The 22,786-nt window shown below is 38.9% G+C and overlaps 1 protein-coding gene across 1 annotated transcript in view; it reads left to right on the top strand.

The window, feature by feature from the left end:
* Nucleotides 1–17,804: 17,804 nt before the first annotated feature.
* Nucleotides 17,805–22,786, top strand: part of LOC120771644 — an 82,651-nt gene continuing 77,669 nt past the window's right edge. Inside the window, exon 1 of the mRNA XM_040099755.1 lies at nucleotides 17,805–18,500. Coding sequence (XP_039955689.1) covers nucleotides 18,051–18,500 — 450 coding nt within the window. The 5' untranslated portion in view covers nucleotides 17,805–18,050. The remainder of the gene's footprint in view (nucleotides 18,501–22,786) is intronic.

Raw genomic sequence — 22,786 nt, forward strand, 5'->3', positions numbered from 1 at the left:
ACGTGTAGTGGTCATCATATGAGATTTCTTTAGAAAATTTAGAGTGGGTCTCTCCCTAACAACACTGTAACCTTGTACCAACCCAGGCTTGGACCGCAGCTTCGCAGATGATGAAATTTTTTGCGATGTGTTCAGTCCGAGTGAGGCGCAACTTTGACATCAAAATTACCGTAACGGAATCGACCATATTAAAATTTCTCGCATTTGACTATGAACTATGAGTGAAGGGGTACTATACCATTGGCTCAGCACCAAGGGACAGCGTTACTAAAACGGTTTGCTTCACCAAGAAGTTCAAGGTCACCCGTGGCAGCAAGGCTGAATAGAATGATTCCACTAAGGGGCTACTGCTTAGGAATAGTACGATCAAGTGTACACTGACGGCACGAAAATGTCGGAGGGAATCGGTGTAAGGGTCGCAGTACCACTCTCCATACCTATGCAAAGTTTTCCGAGCATTTTACAGATGGCAGAAGACTTTGCCATAAGTCGGTACATAAAGATAAACCTCCAATCGATCGTATAAGCATATGAGATCAAATTGCTACTGTTGCATGAACCAAGTGCAACTCACTTGAGTACCCGGTCACAAAGGTATAACCGGGAACAAACTGGCAGATGAACCCTTCACTGGAGTGGGTACCCATACCATAATCGGGATGCTTCGCAGGTTAAAGGCCCATAGATCCATGTTTCCAAATAGCGAACACATCGCTTCGCTAGCATCCAGCAGAATATTGGACTTTATCAATCCCCAGCATATTGGAGGGAATAAAGTCTTTGTATGGAAACTTTTATATTTGACGATATATCTCCACGAAATCTGGCGTACATTATTGCCGCAGGCAATGCTACAGATCGGTTCACTATAGCATATAGCAGCCATATAAATTAATCGATCAAAGTTGCAGTAAAGATTATTTTGCATTTATGATGGATATTGTGACTTCGGCGTAGCCAACCTTAACGTTTTTTCTTATTATAACCTAAAATCAAAAAAATTTCAGCTGTGAAAAAATCCTATGCATAAAATTGAATTGCAATACAAAAACGATGTCGCACGCAAAAAACTCAACAGCAAGAGATAAATGTCATGCAGGCAAAATATGCAAGTAAAAACAGCAAAATTTTTTGAAGAACTGTTTCCCAACGAAATGAAGAGCTCTAGTTGCCCTTTTATATACGCTATATTCATATATACATACATTAATATTCGCGAAAGCTGACAGTTGGTGGCCCTCTAGCGGTTGCATAGGCAAATTCCCACGCGTGCGGATATGCGCTTTCTTTTCGTCACCAAATTGCCTGCCATGCCGCCGCCGCAATGCTGTGACCAAAGTTGTGCTGGCCCACTTGCCGCTGGGTAATTTCCCCAAGCGCGTACTGTGCCTGTGTGTGTGTGTGTGTCTGTGTGTGGGCGTAGTAGTTCGTCAACTGCTTCGCCTCCATCTTTTCTTGCTTGTTTGCACATTTTGGTGCGCCAGTTGGCGAGTTGCAAGCTGCAAGCTGCAAGGGTTAAGTTGCAATTTGTGTGCGCGTTGCAACACTTTGGCAGCAGCAACGCGGAATAACCGTCGGCGCTTTTGCAATTAAGGTTAACATTCCCGCTGTAAACCCTACTGCGACGCTGTGTCGCACTGTGGCTCTCTGGCATGCAACCTAAACACCAACAAAAGCGCGAGAGCAATGGCAAAAAATATGAATATGCTCGCTGCAATGGCAACTTTTGGCAGAGACAGCACATTTTGCCCGCTTTTCTTTAGCATATTTTTTGTTGCACGCGCGGCACACGGGGCACTCAGGCGCGATACGTATCGGTGGCCGGCTGCAAACACTAAATGCATTTTAATTAGTTTAGCAACAATTTTCCACTTTTTAGTGGACTTTTGTATGCGCTTTTTGCCCAAAAAACTATTGCAATTTTTATTGTAATCAACATTTACACCGCCGGCGTACACCATTTGAAATTTTAATCGTTTTCGAGTGTTCTTTGATGGACTGCTCGGGGCGTCACAATATTTTACACACCGCCACACACAGGCGCACACATTGCATATAGAAAGTTCTTGTTTTGCCACGAATCGAGTTGGGATTTTATTGAACTGGATGTGCCCTTAATTGATTTCGTTAACAGAGAGCTTTTCACGTAGTCGCTTTGGTAGTCATAGAAATATATGAAATGTGGTACGCTTTCCACATTCCTGCAACATGTTGCTACAGAGTATGATAGTTTTGTTCGACTAACGGATGCTTGTAAAATATTAGCTAAAACGCTTAAAGTTAGATATAGCATTATGTGGGCAAAAACTAGTAAGACTTTTTAATTTGAATTTCGCGCGAAAACCAATTTCTTGAAATATCTTTTTTCTAGGTTGCTATGACTGTCAGTGATATATGTGTCAAATGTCACTTCAAAATACTCACTATTTTTAGTATACGTTTGTCCCTCTTTACTACATAAAGTGGCTTCGGCGATTTTTACAATGAATGAAATTATTCAAAAGAGAAGTTCCATTAAATTTGTGGGTGTGCAAATCAAATTTCTGGTGCCGAAACATTCAGCATGTTGCAAAAGACATTCGGTGATAATTGTTCGCAGCAAGCAAGTGTTTTTGATTGGAACAAATTATGCAAAGAGAGTCAAGAACGCGTTGACGACGAAACACGTGCAGGACAATCATCAACATCAACCGACTATCAACACGTCCATAACATAAAGGAATTGGTGCTTGAGAATAGACGATTAGCAGTTGGAGATCTTAATGACATCGTTAAAATTTCGAAGGGATCAGTGAAAACTATTCTTAAGATCATTTGTGCCTAAGAAACGTGAGGGCAAGATTGCTTCCAAAATCACTCAATTTTTTTTTATTTTATTTTTTAGATAAATATCGTCGCGTTAACGTTCGTGAAACAATGCTTTCCGACTACTAGAATGTCATGAAACGTATTATTATGCGTTGAGTCTTGGATCTGTGTTAACAATCCGGAAACAGACGATCAATCGGCCGAATATCGTGGCAAAGGTGAGCCAAAATCAAACTCAAATCATCACCTTGCCTTGCTTATGTGTTCATGGTGTATAATTTACTCAAATGGCTAGCACTTGGACTTTGGAGTGAAATGTTACAGCTATGTTACATCAGCAGCCACATATCGATGCAAAAAATTGAGATTATTACGCCTTAACATCTCCAAAGCACGCTCCGAGTCATTAACTCGTCGTTGTTTTTGGTCAAGTGAGCTCGCGCGGCACCCAATTTGTACAGTGTATTTTCATATCCACATATTCGTGAATGATATAATCTATACGTTCAGTTAATATATTTACAGTACCTGCAATCTCGAATAACTTCACTTCTGGTCATTCAAAATTATTTTGTGGACTTTCTGATGTGTTCTTTGGAGACGACCTCTTTTGGACGTCCAGGTTCACCGTCTTCGGTGCCCATTTCACCACGTCTAACTTAGCATACCAATCCTTGATGGCTGATTTTCCGGGGACTGTGTCTGGAAACTCGTCATCAAGCCAAGCTTTTGGTTCAACTGTATTTTTCCCCTTCAATCATCTCTATTTTATCAACATGCGAAACTCCTTTTTATCCACTTTTTTCACAATAACAAAAGTTGCTAGACTCAAAATGATATAATTCACATATTAATGATCCGACAGCTGTCAAATTTATGCACGTTGCTTTTGAGTTAACCTTTAAAAAACACATGGATTTAATTGTAGTAAAGCCATCTATAATCATCATTGACCTGTTAGTACAGCAAAGCCATTTATAATCAACATTGACCTGTTAGTAAAGTTCAGTGCCAAAAATATGTAAAATTTATCTACCAAGCAGTCCTCGAAACACTTTTTTCACACAATTTTTGGGATAACCTTCAGCTCCTTTAGCGAATTTTGTTTTATCTCTTCAATTAACTGAAAACGCGTTCCATTCCGCTGATTTTTGACACGTTTGCATGTCAAACTCTTAAAAAAATCTCTCATCGGCATCTCCATGAATGTAGGATTGGGACTCGCTGATCAAGCATGTCTAAAGAGACCTGTTCACGGTACTCTTTTTGAAAAAAATTCAGCTTTATTGGCACGAGTCGAGCCAGAACGCGTTTCATACCCAAAATATCCACCAAAATCATTCGAACGGACTAGCGAGAGCTGTCAAGCTCTCTTTACATCTCTAAATAATAAAAAGAGCACTAAAAGCGACCACCTATTACAAATACCGAACGCGAGATCTCCCAGCTTTTCCTGGAACAACATATGTACATATGTATTTATGTATTAGAAAACACATATACATTTGTAGGTATTATACCAGCAGGTGAACAACATGAAATCACCACATTGTGCAATGACTAGCCGTTTACATTCCACGTCAACATGATCCATGTAGTCCACTGCTCATTAGCGCTTACAAAAGTTACGCTTACTGGAATAGGATTAGTGCAACGACCGAAAGGACGATGACCAAAGCTGTGCAAACGTTTCTATGTACCCGATTATATACTGTTAACTGACTGACTGACCAAAAAGTTTGTCTGCTGACCGAATATCTTCTGAAACTCCACAACGTCCGACTATTGGACCAATTGACATTGAGGCCAAAAGAGCTACTCACACAACAGCATTAGCACAGCTTTGTATTGAAAAGCAACAAACAAAAGTAGACGCAAACGAATGAAAACACAAACAGACGAATAACTAAACAAACGTGCAGACAGATAAAAAAAAGCAAAGCAAAAAGCCGATGAGATAAGAGGAAAGTTGTTGCGTGTATACAAATCTAAATGGCGAATCCACGTGTGTAGTGATAATAGTTCAAAATCTACTTTTGAAATTTAGGACTATGTTACAGGTTTGAATGAGACACAGCTCAGATTTAATAACAGCTAATAAACTGCTCGACTCCAACCTCCAAACTTGGCTCTTCTACTTCTTCCTACTTCCAATAAAGTACCATTTTAAATCCTGAAAACTTCTTTTGATTTACAAAACATAACTAATTACCTGTAACGATCCCCAGGATTGAGGTAACTCGCTAATAATGTTCGAGATTGCTCCATGCTCTTCTAACTACCATAAACCGGAATAATGAAATTCCACGAATTAGATAAATAACGGTCAATATATGAGATAACAGTGATATTATTATTGATAATCGATTTTGGAACTAAATCACGAAGTGCGATTTAATGCGGAAAATAGATGGAATCGGTCCACTGCCTACCTTAGATCTATATTTCGTATGTTATGATCTAACTTTCCGGATTCTCACAAGGCAAACTATGGTTTGATGCCAAAATAAGTTCATACGTTCGCCTGGATCCGATATAATCAAAGTAATATCTAAATGAATTTCTACATAAATGGTCAATATGAAACATATTTTAAAAGAATCGAGTCGATACTACGCCTTATTCTTATGCTCTAGCTCTATGTCATGGACCGTTCAAGAACTTGTGCGGCTGCGAGATTCTTCTGGCTCAAAGTGAAACGAAAGAGATGCTCTGAACAAGTTGCTCTTAGCAAAAGTTCATCTCGTCGCAAGTCAGATGTTCTGACTGAACAAAAATCTTATACATGCAAATTGTACTCGCTGGAGAGCTGAAGTCATCTAAGTATTTTCATGCCAACGGTCCAGATTTTGGCAGACTGAGGTTGAAACACTTCGGTAGACACACTTTCGACGTACCTGGCGAAGTAGCTGGGATTAATATTAACCAGCTTTCGCCACGTAGCGAAAAGAAGAAACGACTGTGTGTACGCCAATTAAGAAGAAGAAGCTTTAAAATTTTCTGACTGTAAAGAAATCTTATGCCTGAAAATTATTTCAACTAGAAAGCTCGAAACACTTTTTTGATCTATTAGGGTCTGTTTATCCATATCTAAGAATTTTGGGTATCACAAAGGACCAGCGTTGTACTCTGAAATGCTGAAGTACTCTACCTATAAGCCATATAACCTCACCTAACATAATTTTTCTTAGACACACTAAGATAACTTTGCATGTTTCTTAGACAGTTTTACGTTCATTTTCTAGTAGTCCCAAACTAGATACCCTGTTTATGTTACGTTTCTGTGCTATCCATACACATATGCGTAATAAAAATTTTGAATAGCAACAATTTGCAGGCAACACTGGCGATTAAGCTCACTGCTATCGTAAGCCAACATAGAAGTCCGCAAATAAACAAGCTAACAAGTGGAGATGCAGTCAAAAAGTCTGACAAAAAGAGTGGAGATTTACAAATATTGTTGTGTAAATGATGACGGAAGAGTATTAAACAAACCCGTGAGCACAGTGAAGCTTTCAGAAGAGCTGGAAAAAGTAATATTTAAGCTGACATATTCATGTGAACGTCTCTTAAGTCCACGACTTTTAAGGTCAAGATAAATTCTCTATATTGCAGGGGGTTTCCAAACTTACGGTTACGGTTCATTAGTGTGAAGCTTAAAAGCTTTAAGCCAATATTTGCTTTCTGTTATAACTGCTTTGTTATACTACAATTTGTTATTGATTTCTATTTGCGCTGAGCTCTTTATTCGAAATGCATATAACGCTCTCTTTTAATCGCGGCGGGCAAGATATTAACTCCGCCCCGGATTCGTTCAAAGAGGCTCCTAGCTTTGCCAACTCGTATGTCTTTTCGTTTGCGTTTCTGTTCCTGTGGTCTGGAACCGAAATTATGGATAAGAGTACTTGGCCAGCCAGTGAGCTTAAGGTCTTCCTGCAATTGTTGACTATGCTGGGACTGCTTTCTGTACTGTCCCGCAGTTATTTAATAGAACATCAGAGACCTTCTATTCCTAGTACTTCTGCTTGAGAGCTGCTGGTTGCGTTTAGTAGTCTGATAGAAAGAGAGATTTCGAGATCATTAGAGCCCGTCCCTAATGCGCATTCCATTTTGAATGCGTCGGTATTGATAGAGGTAGTATCCTCCTTCTCCATTACACATTTTCTCCATTCACGTCTAAAGAGTCTGCTCACACGAGAGCGACTATTGAAGTCTGACCTTGGAAGGATATAGCCTGATTTACTTAAGTATAATTGGTTCAGGATGGTGCTACGTTCATAATCTCTCCAGTTCCAACCTCCTAATTTAATTGTTGTTACAATTACCTCCTATATTACATAAGTGTATCAGTCGGTCATAACTTAATAGCCTCGATAACTCCTACACAGGCTGCTCTCTGTATTTCGTTTAATTTTCTGATATTATAGTGTTTCTCTAATGATGGCCGAACATAGTACATCCACATAACTACATTCATATATTTGGTTTAAGCTCCACTGCCTGCAAAGTATTTGTTAATAAATCAATCCATTTATAAAGCCGATGATTTCTTAAGATGAACAGTGTATCCATCACGACTATGTCAAGCAAAAACGTTCCTGATAGAGTCTTGGTAAACCGCCTCAAAGTATGGTCAAGTCAGAATTGACGGTAAAGAGGGTGTTTACTGGAATTGCTTGCAAGAGAGAACTTGTGCTCCTGAGGAAAACCTGAAGAAAACGCCAAATATCCGTAGTCACTCGGCAGAAGTTCCAAGAACTTAATTGGGAGGTGATTACTATCTGTTTCTGTTTATGGCGTATGCTTTCACTGCTGAAAACTTCGCCTCAAGAGAAAGCTTAAAATATATAATATTATATAGGTCCACAAAAAAATATCGTTGAGGGTTCCTTTTACCAAAGGTATTGTATTACATGTTTTTGGGATCGCTGAACACAAATCCGAAGTCCGTTTTGCCGCATCACCTCATTATTTTTTCTAACTTTGTGGTGAATTTGGAGTGGCCAACTTAACTTTTTAAATATTAACGAACTTGCTTGAAACTTGTTACTGTGGGGTTTTCAGGGTCGATGATGAGGAATCGGAGGACAACGGAGTAGATCCGAGTTCCGTGATCTGATCGCCTAGGTAAGTCTTCAATGGACTCAGTGGCCCCAAAACCTGTAATAAAACACCTTTGGTTAAGTTAAAGTTACAGTTTTTCAGATCTTCTTCTTCTTTTTATCCGAGTTTCCAACAGCTGGTCAATCGTTCTTCCTTTTCGTTGTTTTGCGCCAATTGGAGTTTCCAAGTGTAGCCAGGTTCTTCTCCAACAAGTCTTTCCAACAAAGTCAAGGTCTTCCTCTTCCTTTCAGATCCGCAAACTCAAATTTAATTTCTGTCATCGACAAAAGTACTATAAAGAGTAACCTTTCCACACTTATTGGCTGTTTGTCAGACAAGACAACTCAATTATTTGCGCTTTGGGCTTACGACAACAAACACGTATACGAACAAATGCACACCCATACACATACACACTGTTCCACTTACATTAGCCTAATCTCGGAAGGGTACTTTTGTTTGTACACATTCATTTTCTAAGTTTTTATATCAAAAGTTTTATTATTCGAAACTATGTCGGCGCATGTCCCGGCATGATTGGCACTTATCATAGCCAACGAGCCGCACATACACTCAAATATACTCACTTGGAAAAGAGTATGCAATAAAACAATAAATTACTTTATAATCCGGCACAGAGATCTAAGCATTGGGCTTTTAAAACAAACCAAATCCGGCACTAAATGGTCGCCAGATACCCGAGCAAACAAATAGAGCAAACACCCCCAAGCGAAGAGCTGCACCCCCGAAACACAGCCAAAGAGGGCAATGAACAGTAAAACCGACCAAAGTGGCGGAGAAGAGAGCGCACAAAACCCAAACCGGCCGATAGACGAACAGTCACGCACATAGCAGCGCCAGCACTTCGCCACCCCGAAACTCACATGGCGTACGTCTCACGTTTTCGCCGTGGGTCGCATAACGGACGCACAGCGGTGAACGGACGAGACCCAGACACTTAATGCGCCTCATGTGGCACGCAATCACCAAATATCCGGCATACACGCACATTCACTGCTGCTAAAAGAGCAGCACACCAACTGGGCAATAAATGAAAAGCATTCAATGTCAACTATAACCCAACCCCCGTAGACGCATACATATATACATACATATAAATGCGAATATATATAGTATAGGCAGCGGGATAATCAAATCAAAAGTTATAGCAAACAATGCCGAAGTGGCGGTATTCGCAAAGATGTGTGTGTTGTCATATATACCTAGTATGTATGAAAAAGCACGCTAGATGCAGACATATACCAAAAAACTGTATATGTACATATGTATCTACGAATATATACATATATATGTATGTATATATATCTATACATCTGCCGAATTATTAAGATTTTCAGCAGCACTTTCATCATGCTCATAAAAAGCTAACGAAGCATCTAGTAATGTGAGGCCGAAATTCTCATCTGTTCTACTAACACAAATACCGGCAGTCCACAAGCAGTAACGGCAATTTTTTATTGCTAAACTAGCAAAATGGTATATGTGATAGTGGGTGTCAAAGCGTCTTTATCAGTTAAGCCAAATGATATCATCACACAGGTTGAACAAATCTAGCCGGACTATCAAATGTGGCACAACTTCATATCTGTAAGAACATTAAGTAATCCTCAGGGATTTTGTAGCCATTCTAACGGTATTTAATGTTTAGATAGCATAAAATACATTTCTAGCTATGCACATACATATATATCTAAATACACATATCTCTAACATGTACGCTCCTAGATACCCAGCACAAAATTCTGCTAGACCAGGATGAGTTCATAATCGGAACATGTATACTTTTACGTCGGGTGCCTTTTATATTTCGTAAATTGTATGGCAATCCTTTCTCTGTAGCGGCAAAATTCTGCTGAGTTGACGTCCTTAACCGGATAAAAAATTCTGATCCATTCCGATAACGTAGACTCCGCTATGATGGGAGTGGCAATCCTTTTCACTGGCAGTGATTTCTCCGTAGCGGGTCACAAACCCAACGCACAACCTCGCTCGTCGAGTAGTATAAAGGTTTATACACATTTATATAGCGAGCCGCTTGCTTCAAGACAAATGCTTCGAATCAGACTTCAGCGCACCACTAAACCGAATATATCGTAGGTTCCACAAGTGTTGGCTACCGCCTCTTACAAACGAGTTATTCAAGAGAGGATGCAAGAGTAGGTATTGGGTATAGTCCTACTACTGTAACTGCTTATCCAGAAGCTTAACTATACATCAGTACACCCTGTCAGCCTTGAAATTCAACAACTCAAATTGTTATCAAGTGCTTTGGACTCAGTGAAAAGTAAGGTCTTCTCCCGATAAGCAAAGAACAAACTCTACAAGTCCCTCATCATTCCCGTCCTACTCTATGGTGTCAAGGCATGGACAATGACTTCATCTGATGAGTTGGCGTTACGAGTGTTCTAGAGAAGAGTTTTGCGCAAGATTTTTGATCCTTTGCGCGTTGGCAACGGCGAGTACTACAATCGATGGAACGATGAGTTGTACGAGATATGCCGCGAGATTGACATAGCTCAGCGAATCAAGAGGCAGCGGCTGCGCTGGCTGGTCATGTTGTCCGGATAGAAGAAAACCGCCGGTGCAAACAGAGGAAGAGGAAGACCTCCTCTCCGTGGGAGAGAACAGGCGAGAAGGATCAGCAACGTGGCAACACAGCGAAAGCAGAAGAATGAACGAGGTATAGACCAAAATGGTTAAGCTTGAACTCACAATGTATAGTAATGCTTAACAGCCTTTCCGCGGGAGAAAAACAAGCAACTGCGATTGAGTTAAATGTTAAGGATTTAGTACGTAGACTTATAGGTTTCCGCAATGTCTCCGGTGACAAACTAAATGTAATTTTTGCTGCTTGTACGAATCCTCAGCCAGGGGAAAAATTATGGTATCTTTTGAAGAATCTTCCTCCAAAATAAAAAGAGCGTACGGAATGGCGTAAATAACTGTCATCCTGATATCTAAATTTAATCAGAGGAGATATTTACCTGACATATTGTGTTCGTAAAAATGTACAAAACTATGTCAATAGTGTCTCTTTCCCATACGTAAGTTAGTAAATATAAGGAATTTCATACTTCTGGTTGACTTTATATCGTATATGGTAGATCGGTCAATCTGTAAGATATCTTAGAAATATTAGGTCCACGTTTAAACTTGTATAATACAGTTTGGTGTCGTAATTATGTGAATTCGTTTTACGAATTACCTCACCCTCACACGAAGAGTGTTTTTTAAGACATGTGGCAATAGCGTCTTCGGTGCACACAGTACGACGTCTCTAAAGATACGCATTATCCACTAGAGTAAACGCGCTGCGAAACCTATTCATGGTTGCTGGAACTAGCGACTCTGCTGGGCGATAAAATTGATCTAATATTGGATTATTTGAAAAGTACAGGTCTTAAAAGCATCCTTTACTAAAGAGGGATCCATTTCGAAGTTTCCTAAGATCTGAATCGAAGCGGAATTGTTCACCCAGACTTTAGACTTTACATATCTCTACAGGAAAAAGTTTAACGTGTGATATTACACGATCTTAGTGGCCAAAACGTGAAATTACCTGCTCACCCAAGTGTTATCTCAATAAATCCATTGACTGATGCGATGTATGGGTAGTAGCACCGTCATGTTGAAACCAAATATCGCCAAGATCACGAGCTTCAATTTCAGGCATCAAACAGTCGGTTATGAAGGCGCAATAAGGGTCGCCATTGACGGTTAAATTCTCACCGGTATTATTTTTGAAGATATGTGAACCGATTATTCCACCAGCCCACAAACCACACCAAATCTTTGAACTTCTTCAGGTTGCTCTTCGTTCCAAATGCGGCAATTTTGCTTGTTTACATACCCATTGAGCCAGAAATGGGCCTCATCGCCGAACAAAATTTGACTCGATAACGTCGGATCTTCTTGGAACTTGAAACTGAGGGAGCCCATAGAGCGATGTCGCTTGAGAAGATCGAGCGGTTTCAGTTCTTAAATTTTCGTAATAAATTGAACGATTTGTAAACGTCGTTCATGTGTAAGTCTTTCCGTGATGAAATGATAAACAATATTGAACAAAAATAACATGATAGCTTGACACGACTCACGCGTGATCAGTCAAAACAGGCTGTTGAAAAAAGTATAACTACTTGGATCGCCCTTATACTTTTGTAGAATAAATCACACCTAACACCATTTTTTCTTTCTATGCCCAAAATATTTAATTTTCGTCTCCCTTGGTTGTGAGTACTTCCCGGCTTTTATTTTCGCAAATTGCAAATTGCGAACGTTTACAAGGAATTAAAATAAATTTGATTTTCTGTTATTTATTTTAAATCAAAATCGTCGTTTTCCTACACTACTCGCCACTTTAACCCAACCTATCAATTGTTATTTGCGAAGTTAAAGGTGCTCGAGCGAAAGGTTATTAATGTCATTTTGGGTGAATAAAATTTATTGCGGCATTCACAAAAACAAAACAAGAAGCAAAAATAAAGCAATATCTACAACAAACAAACAGCCGAGCTAAATGCTGTCAGCCGAAGGGAACCACCACCCACCGCATTACTACACATACTACATATTACTATCGACTGCTTTGGCGTACAAATTGCGACACTCCAGCGTCGGCACTTAGCATGCCCGTAGTAGTATACACCAACCTCTTTGCGGTTCATTCATAAAAATCATCGCAAACGCATACTTTTCACAAGCACTGTCCGCGGCGTCGGCGCACTTCCACTTGTGCGCTCGTCGGCCGCGCTCTCCAGCCGACTTGTAAGGCACGAGTAAAAAACAGAGCTTTTCCACGCAATCCTTTGCACTTCGTGTCGTTTCGGCACGCCAACAAGGCTATTACTGCTTAATGGCTGAGCGTAGCGTGGTGCTGCCGTTAGTTGGTCGACAAATGCGCTCGCTAACGGTATAAACCACACGTACAGTTGGACATTTTACGCTGTCGCGGTCGGGTGCGTCTTTTGCTGCGGTCGGCGGTGCTTTTTGCAGTCGCATTATATGGTGTGCGCGCGAAAACGGCGGGAAAATCGTAAATTATTCAAAAAATAGCATTTCTACAGTCGCGGAAAGTGCGGTTGAATAAGTGCGCGAAGGAATTGTGTTGCCGAATTGAAGTTTGTTAAGCAACAATATATAATAACATGCTTGAAAAGGTTAACTAAACGCGTGTGCGCTTTATTTTTTTAAGAGTTTTTAGCAATTCTTTCAATTTCCTCTCTCAGCTTGAAAAAATATAAAAAATTATTCGCTGGCGCCAGCGACACTTGCATTGTAGATATGTATATGTATATACATATTTCAAATTGACACCGATATTCGTCTACATTACTCGGTGTTTATTTAGGTACATACATATATACATTTACTTGTAGATATGTAAATATTTTCGAGGTTATATGTATCTATTAGCTTCCGGAGCGGAAGCCACGCTGCGCATCTTCTAGCTTTTCATATACCTCTCCATATATGTATATATGTATGTATACCATGTACATATATAAACAAACTGATACTAAGTATGTTGTTGCTTTCGGTTGTATTTGTTGTTATGGCAACAAGGCCAACATTGAAGAAGTAAATGTATGGAGTTCATGTACACATTCGCCCATATAAATGGGCTTGTACTTGAAGTATATTTGGAACTTTTGGGAATGTGCCTGGCCAACGCAACAATTTTGACTTCAAGCAGTTTTTAATTAATATATAAATATACTATAAGTAAAAAAAAGTAATACTTTGTTCACAATTTTAAAATTCTTAATTTATTCTTCAAAAATTATGTCGTCACCACTGAAAGAAAACCTCCCTGGGCCAACGTTTTTTCCAATCCAGAAAACAGTTGTTAAAGTCAATTTCCGGAAGAGCTTTCAATCCGCGTAAGGATTCACGTTTAATGTCTTCAATTGACTTAAACGGTTTCCCCGGACGGAATATCTTCATATCTTCGCGTAAATGATTCATAACACTCAAATAGTGTTCCTGTTTGACAGCTTGGCCAGTCCAAAGTAGTTCGGAGTGCACCACTCCCCGATTAGCGAAGAAAACTGTAAACATAACCTTGACCTGTTTTGACGTGGGTTTTTCGGCTTCGGCTTACCTTTGCGACGATATTCGGCGAATTGATCGTCTAAGTCCAAGACTCATAGCCAGTAATAATACGTTTCATTAAGCACATTGCACAGACGTTAAGGCAAAGCTCTTTTTTGAGGGCCAAATGATCTTTCAAAATGGTTTCCACTGATCCTTCCAATGGTTCAACGAAGCCAGTAAGATCTCTGTTTGATAATCGTCGAGTCTTAAGCACGAATTCCTTTATTTTATTAACGTGTTGATGAACAGTTGATGTTGATGGCCGTCCTGTACGTGATTCGTCGTCAAAACGTTCGCGACTCTCTTTGAATGATTTGTACCAATCAAGAATACTTGCTCGCGACAAATAATTATCACTGAAGGGCTTTTCCAATATCTGAAAGATACGACACCGTTAATTTGATTCCGCACACAAAATTTAAAGGATTTCATTTCAAATCGATCTTCTTCCGATTGTCATCCATTTCTATCTTTGTGCCCATAATCATTTCCTCAATCAGCCAGTGGAGCATAAGGCCTCAATAAAGCATTTTCATCTGGTCCTGATTTTTTTCTAGCATCTTTAGTTCATTCCACGAAATGCCGCATTCAACGTTTTCTATTTGTAGGAATCTCCTCCTTATGGTTGTAGGACGGCCTCTCTTACGTCTCCCTTAAAGATTCAAATCCAAAGCTTGACGGCAGTGTGTAACCTACTCACCTTGACTTCCGCAAATTTATATTTTGGGATCCAGTTTACATTTTATATAGGTCGTTATTGCTGATAACGTTAGGCCATAACACATTGAGGCTACGCCGTAGGCTTCTGTTAGCAAAGCTCTGTATCTTGCCAGTAAGGTGGTTGGTTACAAGCAGAGTTTCATATCCGTAAAACAGTACCGAGACAACGTCTGCACCTATTGCTAAATTTATAATAGCCAAAATATTTGTTCCGGCACTAGTTTGGCGGATATTATACTGCTTAGGTAGGTAAAGTCTACAAAAATATCAGTTTCTTTGTCTTGTAGTATAAAATTATCGTTGTTAATAGTTCTCGCGAATTAATGCCAAAGCACTACGTCAGCTGGCAGTAGAACTTTTGTTTTGAAACGGAGCCTCCTTTAGAGAGTGATTATCCACTCTAATAGCAGGGCGACAATATTAGAACTCAGGTCACTAACCCTGTGTTCAAGAAGGTTAGGAAAGCCTAACGTCGCTATCACCTGCATCTCGTCACTTTGTGATAACGTTAGTTCCATGAAACCGCTGCGGAAGCGTAGATAATTGTAGAGCCAACGATCTAACAATAAAAGGCAGCTTGGCATCAATATCAATCGTGCGGCGCTCTCCTCGTGCGTTTTTCTACTGGATAGTTAGGATTCGCAGGAGCTTAGCCAGCGCTCGGCTATCATTAGTTCTTTTGCCGTCGCAAGATCATTTTGTCCCAAAATGGATCGCAAGAGGTCCAGTAAGATACCCCATCTTAAGCATTAGCCACAGAACATAACCAAACTAATTATGTCGACTTCTCGGTTACAAACTATAAATTTCGCCCAATTCTAGTAACCTAGGCGCAAAACAAATTTTGAACTTTCATAGAATCACGACCTCATCTTTCATTTTTCAAGCCGTATGAGTAAACGAAAAATAAAAACAAAAAGAAAATGGAATTAGTGTTTGTTATAATAACTCCAGAGAAAGCAAACAACTCCAACTCTTTCCAAAAGAATGGAGGTCTTCTTCTGCTTCTACCGGTAGGTACTTAATTCGCTGAGCTATGTCAATGTCGTCGTATATCTCGAATAGCTCATTGTTCCGTCGACTGCGGTATTCGCCTTGCCAATGCGCAAAGAACCATAAATCTTCCGCAGAACCTTTGTCTCGAAAACTGCGTTTCCTATTGTTGTGGTGTATGAAGAGTACTCAAGATTAATCTCTCCAATGAAATTAAAGATTGAGATGGCTGGTTGGTTTCATAGAGATCTATAAAGGTAGAACGGAAATGTTCGCTCGTTTTTATATAATTAGGTTTAAAAAATCTATTATTTCTGCATTAATTTAAAGATTTTAGTTAGAATGATTTAATTTAGGTCCAACATCCGGCATTTTATTCGATAGCTTATTGCCATTTTGTAGGTATTTTCATAATGGTCTTCTCATTGAAAGTCTATCGGCATAAAGCTGTAACAGTCGATTTCGCAATCAAGGAGAGTTTTTTGCGAGATCGAGGCTTACACAGCCCGGAGCCCAAAAATAAAACTTTTGATACCAATTTTTCACGAGCAAAATCATTTGCTATTGACAGGAGCAGGTAGTAATCCCTTGTTACCACGTCCGGACTATAAGTTGGAGGCATAAGAACCTCCTAACAAAGCTTCCGAAGCTCATAGTGGGCAACTATCGATGTACATATGTAGTCTAGCGTTGTCCCTATGAAATAGAAATTCTCTCCTATAAGACCAAGCTGACAGCTTCTGGGCGGCTGCTTTCTTCAGATGGACTACTTGTTGACGATACAGATCCAAATTAGAAGTTTGGCCGTAGAGTGACAGCTTATAGTATACGATTCCTTTCCTACGCCAACGGAAATACAAAAAAACTTGGCTTTTTAACTTTATCGAAGAAAATCTGTAACACGAGACATTTTCTCTTTGTTGGTATCCATCTGATCGAGTGCTCAAACAATACTTCTCTTAGAACTTATATTACCTACCAAAAAAAAAGCCACAAAAAATAGGGAAGCAGCTCTTTTTTCTTATATATTTGTGTCCCTTGAACTAGCTTGAGACTTTTAGAGTTAATACTCCGTTTAGTGTTATGTCAAAGCTACCACTTCGTCTCATAATTATCCTCAACATTTTGTCTTAGGACTACATTACCATTTATTGCTGCTTTTATACAGATAAATCACAAGTCCATCTTAATAATACAACCACTTTAATATATCATAAGGACACTTGAATTATGGACTTCCAGTATTCGTCACTAATTAAAAAATACTTAATACTAACTGACAATTGACGACAAAAGCTTGGCACGTACATTGCAGCAACCCTTATCAGCGCCGACACATTTTCATTATAAATGACTCCCCAAAGAACTGGACCATAAAATTCAGCTTCTCTTGTTTTGCGGAAATGTCATTAAGCAAAATTTGTTAATGTCTTTTGAAGTGATTAAATTGTGGCGCAAACTGTAAACAGCTAAGAGAAAAGCCAAGGAAACACTAACAAAACAGGAAGCTGCGCAATTAAGAACTTTAGCAAAAAATAACAAAAACACACAAGAATGTCAACAAATATTTCATAATTAAGAAACTCACTGGAATGCATAATAATATTCAAATTCCGCTAACAAAAAAGTTGACAAGCTGCAAATTGAGTGATAAGTAAGCGTGAGAGCCGATGGTGGCAACCCGCAAACAAACAGGATACACACGCGCCATATAGATCAGAGTATGTTGGGCGTCTACAAAAACAACTATTTGCTCGGCAGCAAGTAGCTGCAAGGAAAACAAGTGAGACGTACGTAAATTCGGGAAGCGAGTATTAGGGGAGAGACCGACACACACCACAGCTCGGTACTTGCCACAAGTTGCTATACTTTGGCAACGACGTAGCCACCAGAATTTCAACGAAATGTGTATGTAACTGATAACAGTGTATTCCCGTTATAACGTTACGCACGTATGCTCTGACGGGTAGTGCGACTACAACCCGCTACGTTCGACCTCAACGCACTTGAAAGTAAGCAGCAAACAAATTCTCACTGAATTTTAGCTCCCAGAATTTAATGAACATTTAGAGACTGTGGCAAACCGGGCGACTTGCAACAACAGCAACAACCAAGTGGGGTTACAAAATCAGCAGCCACTGGGCTGTGTGTGTTTGACTGGTAGCCGCAAAGCACATATTTTAAAAAATTAAACAGCAACTTGAACGGAAAAGCAGCGCGCTCACTTAGACACTTTGTTGCAACCAGACACAGTAGAAATTCCCGTCAGCTTACCAACTGCAGCCACACACACGATCGCCTTGTTCCGGGCCATGGAAATGGATGTTAATCTGCGCAAAGCCAGCGCCATTGAACTAATGACCATATCGGCGGGCTCGTACAGCAACAACAATAAATTCAACAATAACAACACCGCACCATCATTTGCCTTGCGTCCGGTCGCTCCAGGCACTCCGCCACCTCATCGCATCGGCTGTTGTGGCATACTCGGCCGGCTGCTTTGCACCGGCACAGCCAAAACAGCCAGCAGCAGCAGCGACTATAACAACTTGAATAGCCTGCTACCATCCAACGGCGGCAATCATCAAGCGTTGCATGTGAATGTGCCGGCCACGCCGAGTGCCGCGGCTGTCGTGTCGGCCGTATGCAACTCGAGTCATACGCGCCGTCCGCAGTCGCGGCGCACGCCGCAGGAAATCTACTTCGAGAGCCGTGGCAAGTCGTGCAAGAAGCTACTAAAGTTTAACGGCTACTCAAACAAGGTGAGTACCAAAACGAAAAACTGTTGTTTTTTCTATTAAGTTGCAATGATGCTTGATATTTACCGTTCAATGGCAGCAACGGCTACTCTTTTACATGTTTCTAAAATTTTAGCAAATCTTTGTCTACTTTGGTTTCCCTATTTTCGAAGTGGATTTTTAAAAGGCTTTATCCCTAAAAGTTCTTAATTACGTGGCAACACTAATCAATAATTATTTTAATTTTAATTTTATTCAATAAAACTTGTTATCTAAATGGCATTTATCAATAATTATTTTACTTTTTATTTTATTTACTAAAAATTAAAAATTAGGTGGCAACGCTTTTAAAGAAAAATTTTCATTTTATTCAATAAAAATTGGTATCTAGGTCGCAACATTTATCAATAATTATTTTACTTTTGAATTTATTTATTAAAACTTGCTAATTAGGTGGCAACGCTTATCAATAAAAATTTTCATTTTCATTTTATTCAATAAAAATGATTGTAAAAGTGGCAATATTTTTAAATAATTATTTTACTATTGATTTCATTCATTAAAAGTTGTTAATTAGGTGGCAACACTCATCAATAATTATTTTAATTTTCAATTTTTTCAATAAAAATTGTTATCTAAGTGACAATATTTATTAATAATTATTTTACTCTTGATTCTATTCATTAAAAGTTGTTAATTAGGTGGCAACGCTTATGAATAAATATTTTCATTTCATTCATTAAAAGTTGTTAATTAGGTAACATCATTTATCAATAAATATTTTTTTTTCTCATTTTAGTCAATAAAATTTATAATAGGTGGCAACACTCACCAATAATTATTTTACTTTTGATTTTATTCAAAAAAAAGTTGTTAATATTGTGGCAACGCTCATCAATAAAAATTTTGTTTGTAATTTTATTCACTAAAGTTTGATAATTAGGTGGCAAGGCCTATCAAATAAATTTCTTCATTTTGTTCATTAAAAATTGTTAATTAAGTGGCAACTCTTATCAATAATAAATTTCTTTTTCATTATATTCAATGAAAGATGTTGATTTTGTGACTTCAATAAATTTTTTCAGCAGTCGGTTTTTTTATCGGGATTTGGGAAGCCGAATACAAATTCTTTCAGTTCAAAGGTGGTCTTGATTTGCAAAAAAACTGATGAAACTCCCGTTCAAAATCCAGCTTAATCAAATGTTAGGTGAGGATCACACTTAACATACATATGTAGACTGCTCTACACAGCCATTTGGAAAGCCGAATACAAATTCTTTCAGTTTGATATTAAGCCTAGACAAAGCAACTTTAGCCTTGATTTATTAAAAAGGATATGTTGAGATGATTTTATATTATCTTTTCCCAAGCAGCTCATGTCATCCAGTAAAATTTTCCAATCTTACCGCACATAATCGCGATGGGACAGTTACCATACCAAACCTCTGAAACTACTGAAAAGTGAACTGCGTTCGAAGAGGTCACTCGTCCCTTACGATTTACCTCGTTCCAGATAAACCTAGTGACTGCACTGTCACTATTAGCTAACCAGCATTAACCGAGCTGAGCTGAGGTGAAACCATCCAATATAAATCCAAAAACTTATGTTCATTTCCATTCTGCAGCTCGTAAGGCAGAAGTACCTGACCTCGGAAGCTTATCACCCTTACAGTTTCCTACGATTCCGTTTTGGTCAGGTACCCAAACTCGTTTAATCATAAAGAAACTTTATGAAAGCCTTCTACTGTAGTAAAAAGTTAATGCCTTACATTATACTTCTCTATCAATCCTTTCTGTAAGCCTTTAGTCCTGGAAAATTTAAAATTCAATGTTCTCTCCTTGTTTTTTGCTTTAACAAGTGGCCGCTGTCTCCAAATATTTTCCCAGCGAAAACTCTTTTGAGAACTAAGAATGAGAAAAATCACTGCGAGCCAGTTCCAAAAACATACTTGATGTATAAGCAATTCAAGCAGTTTTAACATCGCTTTCATTCCCTTGTGACACAAAGAAATGTCTTAATGAAATTGCATTATCTTCCTAGTTCAATAGAGTAATTTTTCGTGATTTTGTTATTCCAGCGATAAAAGAGTCGCTGCTGATGGCCTTCCACTTTATTCCATGTCCATTGCGTCTTTCCACTTTTTGGATTCGTTGAATGAATGTCGCTTGGACTCGGACTGCAGTTAGGTTGGGCCGGGACTGAGGTTATGAAGACAAGTTTTATTTATTAACAAATATCTATAGTATACTGTTATCGGTCTTATGATTAAACGGAATTAAACGGCTAAAAATGCTGTTCCTATCATCAGTTCGTTGGTAGCTTAGATCCTACTTAGCAAAGAAAACACATTTCCTTGTATATCTTTAAAATGTCAGATACCTCGATTCACTTCAATTCTCGGAGATTCACTATCATTTTTTAGGGTGAACAGTGTATATTAGGTTTGCGGTTTAGTATGTAACTCCTCCCAGCAGGAAACGTCTAGGAAGCGTGTCGAGCTTAGTCGAGTTAGCTAAGCTCTTTTGTCAATATATACGCGAGATAATCCCTCAGTTTTTGAGATATCGTTATGAAATTTTTAACACGTTCTTTTCTTTCCAAGAAGCTGCTAATTTATCGGAACGGCTGATATCGGATCACTATAAGATATAGCTGTCATATAAACTGATCGATCGAAATCAAGTTCTTGTATGGAAAACTTTTTTATTTTATAAGATATCTTCACCAAATTTGGCCTGGGTTATTAGCTAAGACAATCGTGCAAACTCCTAAGAAATTGTGTATATCGGATCGCTATAGCATATAGCTGCCATACAAACTGACGATCAGAATCAAGTGCTTGTATGGAAGACCTTTTCATTTCGTGAGCTATCTTCCCCAAATTTGGCATAGATTATAACCTAAGAGAATGGTGCAATCTCTTAAAATTTTTTTTAGATCGAATCACTATAGCATACAGCTACCATACAAACTGAGCGATCAGAATGAAGTCTTTGTATGGAGAACTTTTTTATTTGACGAAATATCTTCATGAAATTCGGCAGAGATTATTATTTTGACCAACGCTATAATCTTCGAACATATTCAGATCGGTCTACTATAGCATATAGCTGGCATACAAACTAATCGATCAAATTCGAAAAATGTATCTTTTAATCATCTTTTATGCTATAAAATATGCACCTTTGAAGGATATTAAAACTTCGCTGTAGCCAAAGTTAATGTTTTTACTGATTTGTTGCATAATATACATGAGCAACCACTTGAAATATTCAGTCCGTTCCCAAAATATAATTACGAAAGTAATTTAACTTAATTGAACTGCATAACAGGTGCAAGAAACGTTCATATGTATAGCTTAGATACATACTTACAATATATTATATTATTTTGACACAGTTGTGATACCCTAAATGCTTTTGTACATGACGTTACTATACATTTGTCGCATAATGCTAAACTAGGCTGCTCATATGGGCACATTTATTGACGTACTACATGGCGTATGAGTGATCAAAAAGCCACCAATACCGCGCACTTGCATATATAAGGGCATAAATATGCCTAACTGCAGCTGCGGCTCGTCAATATGCTTGCCGCTATTGTTATGCCAGCATATGGATGCCCATAAATCATCTTCTTAGCCATTGAGCTGCTGTACGCGCGGTTCTGCTCGACACCGTTAAAAGCATGTTCGTGCGCTGTTGTCACATTGCCATGTTGTTGCAACATCAAGTAGTGGCAACAAATGTCACAATCACATACTAGGTAGATGCAGTTACACTCACTCTCCTGCTCACACACGCTTAAAAACCCAACTTTATGTATAGCGACTCCACTACATATGCAGTTAGGTTACTAGTTCTGGCCAACCGCAGCCTAATAATGATTACTGTCTCTACTTGCCTGTAGCATACTGAAATTCGAAAGTATTTGGTTTGTGTTGAAATGGGCTAGTCTTGCCTTAGCCTCGAGACAGTCTGCCTTACAACTTCAACTACTGGGTGGTGACACTCTGCCGCCGCACATATACGCTCATAATCATATACATACTTACATGCTTGCATTTGAATACCTAAGTAGCAAGTGAGCTGCAGTGTGGTAGTTTGCCTTTGTTATTCCAGTAAGCCAAGTTGATGCACTTTCTGTGCAGTTGACTCAACTTGATTCCTTTATATTGAATATCTTTCTATTCAGGGATTTACAAGTGAGTGCGCTCCCTCGGCGACACACGCAGCGCTTCACGGTAATAAATTCTTATTTTATATTCACATTTTGCATAAAAGTAAAATTAAAATATTACAAGGTA

This window comes from Bactrocera tryoni, chromosome 3, assembly GCF_016617805.1.
Source record: "Bactrocera tryoni isolate S06 chromosome 3, CSIRO_BtryS06_freeze2, whole genome shotgun sequence".
In the NCBI taxonomy this organism is placed as follows: domain Eukaryota; kingdom Metazoa; phylum Arthropoda; class Insecta; order Diptera; family Tephritidae; genus Bactrocera; species Bactrocera tryoni.